We start from the raw sequence: 6,000 nt of genomic DNA, 5'->3' as shown, positions 1-6,000 counted from the left end.
TGAAGGAGTACAGAAATCGATTTAAAGAGCCCTTTAAATCGATTTACAGAGCAGTTTAGTGTGGACGGGTGCAGCGTTAAATCGATTTAACTCTGTTTAAATCAGTTTAACGGCGTAGTGTAGACCAGACCTGAGAGACAGCAAGGTCAGCCACATAAGAAAATGAAAGCACCCAGGTTAAGGGCAGTGTTCAAAGCAGGTTGATTTGTATTGCTTTCAACTTAGAAGCATGGCCTTGAAACACAGGTTAGGGAAAACCTCATGCTTCCATGGGAAAGAAACTGAAACTACTCTAATTCAAAGGCAAAAGCAGCAGGGCATGTTGAGGAGACGAACAGACTGAACTCCATTATTTAACCGTTATGATGTAACCCTTCTGCCTGGCCGAATTGATAGCAGCAAGGGCTGGGTTCAATACATAGGGGTCCCTTCCCTACAACGTAATGCAAAACCAGCTCGAGCCCCCACCCAGTAACCTCAGAAAATTTTACACACACTCCTGGGTGCCTCGAAGAGGCAATACTTCCCCTCTCGGAAACACAGAGTCTCAGTGTAGCAGAAAAGGTTTAATTACATGAGATAAACAACAAGCATTAAATTGGGAAAACACCTCAACTAGAGTTCATAGACCAAACCGTGAGCAAAGACCCACCCCAGGAAATTGGGCCGTGTCCTTTTCCCTGGGCTCTTGAGTCCAGCAACCCCCAAATCACCCCAAAACTCCAAAGTCCAATACCCCAAATGTCTCTGGTCAGTGCCACCCCAGAGTTTAACACCCCCCCGCCCAGCCTGGGTGGAAACGGGGACAGGGGCACACACAGGGTGTTAAGGGGCACCTTACGTGGGCCAGGGCCAACTACTCTGCCTCTCCGTGGAGTTCCGCTGCAGCCTTCCCACAACCAGCTCCACTACAGCAGCTGTGCCGCTCCTCCAGCCAACCCGTGAGCCGCTCCACCCCACTCACTGTTCCATGGGCTGCTCCAACATGCTGCAAACTGCTCCACTCTGCCAGCCGCTTAGCAATAGATTTTCAGGCTCCCCCACTAGTTAACACAGCACTCGGTGATCTCAGCATAGTAAGCTTAGCTCTTTTAGTGATTTCAGCTTGTAGTAGGGGAGCCCCAATGCTGGTGCATCATTGGCCCAACGTGAATTGAGCTTAGCAGTCTCTTAGGTGGACTCCTAATGGAATCAAAATTAGCTCTGCTCTTTAATAATGGAGGAGGATGTGCAATTGGTGTCCAGGCCCTCAAAAGGGGGACAGACACATGCACACCTTTCTCACTGCAGTGTGTTTTGGCACCCATGTCCCTTGTCTAGCAAGTGCTACTTAACTGAGGTTGAGTCATCTCTGTCATAAGGCAGTCTCAGAGTTCCTCACTCACATAATCAGGGTGACAACACTTTATTCCTCTTGCCCCAATAACAAAGAAATTGGGGATCCCAGACCTGTCAAAATAACCATCCCAGGCTGTGGTGGGCTATGCTAGGTGGGGTGGGTGTGCCAATGCAAATACCTAAAATTCCTTTCCACACTCCCCATAATTCACCACCAAATGTCAGAGTAGAGCTCATCCTGACTCTGCTTACACCTGGTTCTAAAGATTTGTGTTATTATCACACTGCACTGGAATAGCTAATGTTAAACGTTTCTGTGCCTAGCTAAAGATGCTGCAGTGTTCCCACTTCCGCAGTTTAAGTAAGAAAATGAGGTTATGAATCGGAGGTATAAGGTCTCTGTCCAGACCCTGTCAGTGGCCGGTGAAAGGGGGGCGCTGTGGAGCTGCCTTGAGGTTGGGGTTGCGGTGGGCCTGCCGGGTTTTGCACTTCAGAGGTAGTAACCCTAGTCCCTAGCTGCACCATGCACTAAGCCACATCAATGCCCCCTCTCTGCAACTGCTCCCTCTGCAGACGGACCCAGCAGCCCCAGCTCCCTGGAGGAGAATGATTAGCCCCACCTGGCCCGGTTCTCCCCACCCTCTCATCGGGCCCCTGGGGCTAACCATTCTCCTCCAGGGCAAGGCTAATGGGAGGGCCTCACTAAACAAGATGGCGGCGCCTCGGTAGCAATGGCGCCCTCCCCACGTGATCTCCCGGCTCCAGCCCCTCCTCGGCGTCATGTGATCACCCTCGAGTCATGTGAGTTCCCCATTGCCGCCGAGACCCCGCCGCGAGCGCCTGGCCGGAGAGGGTTCGAGCCGACGGTTACCATGGGAACCCGGCCCGGAGCGCGTTCGCGTCCACTCCTGCTGCTCCTCCTCGCGCTGCCGCTGGTGCGGGGCCTGGGGACCCGCGGGCAGGGAGGGGACCCGCGGCCCGCACGGGGTAGGTGCCCCCCACGCGGCCTCGGTACCGACCCGCCGCCCGCTGGGAGAGCCCTGAGCGGCTCCGCTGCCCTCCGCCTGGCCAGTGGAGTGACTCCGGAGCAGAGCCAGCCCTGCGCTCCATGCGCATCGCGGCGGGGGTCTCTCCCATTCAGAATAACCTACCTCCCTGGAATACGTGGAAAGAGGCGTGGAAACGTCTCTGCTTCCCTTAAGCTTTGTAGACACCCGTTGTACGCAGCCTGCCCGTTCCGGTGACCAGACACCAAGGGTGAGAAATCGAGTCGGGTGGGGGGTAGTAGGAGCCTCTGTAAGAAACACACAAAAATCAGGACTGCCCCTATAAAATCTGGACATCTGGTCACCCTAGTGCCGTGCCCCTTTAAACCCTGCCTGCAAACCCAGTGTAACCCAGCCAGTGATTCTTTAGTTTACAGAACACCAGAGCCTGTTTACAGGGAGCAGTATTTTGAGCAGGTATTGGATCACTTCAACTTTGAATCCTATGGCAATAAGACCTTCCTACAGCGATACCTCACAACAGGTACGTCCTTTACAAACTGGGGCTCAGACAGAGTTGTGTTTCGTCTCCAAAATGTGTCTACTGTTACCCAGATCTGCAAATTCTTTTGGACTTTGTTATGTGGGGGCCCACCTGTCAGTGATTTTTGGAAATATGGTGAAACTTTCACAGAAACATTGTCCTGTGGCTTTTCCGGAATGACACATTAAATGTACTTCCAAATTTCCCTGTGATAGGAATACAGCAGCTGGTATTCCACATTGGCTCTGCTGTACCACAGCATAGCAAACCATTTCATTGAATTAAATTAATGATGGAAGAGACCTACTAGTTCAGGCCTGCACAACATACGGCCTGCAGAGCCTTGCTGTGCGGCCCGCGGCGGGATTCTAAATCCCCCGCACACGGCACTCTGCGGGCAGCCCAGAGCCCTTTAAAATCTCAGCCGCAGCGGGGAGTCAGAGGGCTCTGCGCTGCCCGCATTGGCGGGGAGCCCAGAGCCCTTTAAATCCCAGCCACAGCCGGGAGTCAGAGGGCTCTGAGCTGCCTGCAGCCGCGGGGAGCCCAGAACCCTTTAAATCTCAGCCGGGGCGGGCAATCAAAGGGCTCTGGGTTGCCCGCAACCGCAGGGAGCCCTGATCCCTTTAAATCCCAGCTGCGGCCAGGAGTCAAAGGGCTCTGGGCTGCCGGCAGCCGTGGGGAGCCCAGAGCCCTTTAAATCTCAGCTGCGGCCGGGAATCAAAGGGCTTTGGGCTGCCCACAGAGATTCCCAGCCGTGGCTGGGATTTAAAGGGCTCAGGGCTCCCCGCAGCTTCAGGCACCCCAGAGCCCTTTGAATCCCGGCCGCGGCTCTGGTGGCGGGGCCACGGCTAGGATTTAAAGGGCTCAGGGCTCCCCGCAGCGACTGGCAGCCCAGAGCCCTATGAATCCCGGCCGCGGCTGGAATTTAAAGGACTCGGAGCTCCCCATGGCTGCGGGCAGCCCAGAGCCCTTGGACTCCTGGCCTGCAGCCGCTGATTGCCCCCTCCCCAGACCCCTGCCCCAACTGCCCCTCAGGACCCGCACCCCCTATCTAAGCACCGCTGGTCCTTGTCCCCTGATACCCCTCTCCCAGGACCCGTGCCCTTAACTGGCCCCCCCCAGGACCCCACCCCCTATCTAAATGCCGTTGCTCCTTGTCACCCGATTGCCCCCTCCTGAGACCGCTGCCCCTAACTGCCCCTTGGGACCCTAGCCCCTATCAAAGCCTCCCTTCTCCTTGTCCCCAACTGCCCCCCCAGGACCCCACCCCCTACCTGTCCCCTGATAAACCCTTGGGACTCCCGTGCCTATCCAACCTGCTGCCCCCCCCCAAACCTTCGCCCCATCCAGTCCCCACTGCTGCCTGTCCCTTGACTGCCCCCAGGAACTCCCTACCCCTCCTCTAACCCCCAGCCCCCTTACGGTGCCACTCAGACCAGCATGTCTGGCTCTGTGCAGCTCCAGACACATTGCTGCCACGCTCCCCTGCGAAGCCCACAGCCCCCCCCCACCACCCCCAGCACCTGCCTTCCAGATTTGAACACCTCAAAATTCAGGAGTGCTCAAGCTCAGTTTGGGCAGCTGTTACTTCATTTCTCCCATATCAAATATACTGATCCACTGTAACTTGCTGTAGAAAAAGTAGAATAAAATTGAGCAAGAAATGCTTATTAGGACTAGAATTGCTATTTTCAACAGCCATTGCCTTTTTGTTTGTTTAAAAGGAAGACAATGATATTGCATTGGCAGATTCCCCATAGAAAGAAAGAGTGGAACAAAAGAATAATAAAGGCACCTCAACTTTTCCTCATTTGTGGAGGACAGTCTCATAATATGCATCCAGATATCCTCCAATCACACAAGCTGAAAATTGTTCCACTTTACTGCAGCTCTGTAACCATATGGGAACCAATCCTGTCTGTGTTTTGTGCGCATCCAAAATTCCTGCTGAATGACACGCCCTGGGACCATTACCAGTGACCCAGGGCTGGGGCAGCAGGAGGTGTGTGTGGGGCGGCACTGGTGGGGGGGAGCCCAGGGCTGGGGCAGCAGCGGGGTGGGGGGAAGGCACTGGTGGGCAGGAAAGGGGGAAGCCCAGCGCTGGGGCAGCAGGGGGTGTGGGTCGGGGCGGGCAAGGGGGGTGTGGGGGGTGAGCCCAGGACTGGGCGCAGCAGTGAGGTACAGGGGGGAGCCCAGGGGCTGGGATGGGGGCAGCAATTATTTTTTTTGCTTGGGGCAGCAAAAAACCCTAGAGCCGGCCTGCCGGGTTCCCCCACGCTAGCCCCAGGCCCTTTAATTTGCCCCTGAGGGCTCCCAGCCACCTCTTCAGCTGGGAGCCCCTGGTTGATTTAAAATAAAGTATCACCTCCCCACCCCCAACCTTCCTTTTTGGCCCACAGCTGATTTGGTGGGGTGGCACTGGGGAAGGAGGGTTTGTTTCCGCAGGGCTGGGCAGCCCTGGGGCGGGGTGTTTCCGTGGGGCCGGGAGGTTTCGGCCCTCCGCTGTTTTCTTTGGAGTAACGTGGCCCTCGCCGCTTTACGAGTTGTGCAGGCCTGTACTAGTTCATCCTTTGAGTCCCAGTTTCAAATACCTTAAGTGATCTGGCTTCTATTATTACTTCCCTTGGAAGATTATTCCACAGTCAAATATATCTCACTACTATGTTTTTTTTCTCTCTTTTTTAAACTTGGGGGTTCCTCCTGGATCCCTGTAAATCCTTTCCTTTTTTCCTCAAGGTTTACATCCATCAAATACTTGTAGACAGTTAGAGCTATAATAGTAGTTAATTTAATCAAGCAATACAGATTTAGCTCTTCTAATCTTTCCTCACAAATCAGTTCGGAGTTCTTTCATCATTTCTGTTGCTCTTCTCTGTATTCCTCCAGTTTGTTTGTTCAGTTAATGAGGTGTGCAGAGCTGAATGCAGTATCCAAAATGTGGCCACCCCAGAGCCATGGAGTGACCAGTTATGTGAGGCATGAACTGGCTTTTGTTGCTTTGCGCCTGGATTATTATTTTTGGTAACTTCTGTGGCACCTATTGCAGCTGTAGCTTGGTGCTTTGAATACAGCAGAGAAAACAAATGGTTAATGAGATGTTAAACGTGTCCTGGAAAGTCAGGAGACTTAAAT

At 54.0% G+C, this 6,000-nt stretch overlaps 1 protein-coding gene across 2 annotated transcripts in view; it reads left to right on the top strand.

The window, feature by feature from the left end:
- Positions 1-2,059: 2,059 nt before the first annotated feature.
- The window catches only part of DPP7 (dipeptidyl peptidase 7), a 33,013-nt gene continuing 29,072 nt past the window's right edge, over positions 2,060-6,000 (top strand). Inside the window, exons 1-2 of one of the 2 annotated variants that reach the window (XM_075060530.1) lie at positions 2,060-2,139; positions 2,755-2,868. In XM_075060530.1, the coding sequence (XP_074916631.1) occupies positions 2,070-2,139; positions 2,755-2,868 (184 nt within the window). In that variant the 5' untranslated portion in view covers positions 2,060-2,069. Of the gene's footprint in view, positions 2,326-2,754; positions 2,869-6,000 lie in introns of both variants that reach the window. The other variant, XM_032777747.2, reaches the window with a different exon arrangement.

Source organism: Chelonoidis abingdonii, chromosome 24 (genome assembly GCF_003597395.2).
Source record: "Chelonoidis abingdonii isolate Lonesome George chromosome 24, CheloAbing_2.0, whole genome shotgun sequence".
NCBI lineage: Eukaryota > Metazoa > Chordata > Testudines > Testudinidae > Chelonoidis > Chelonoidis abingdonii.
This window is presented reverse-complemented; position numbering and strand designations above follow the sequence as displayed.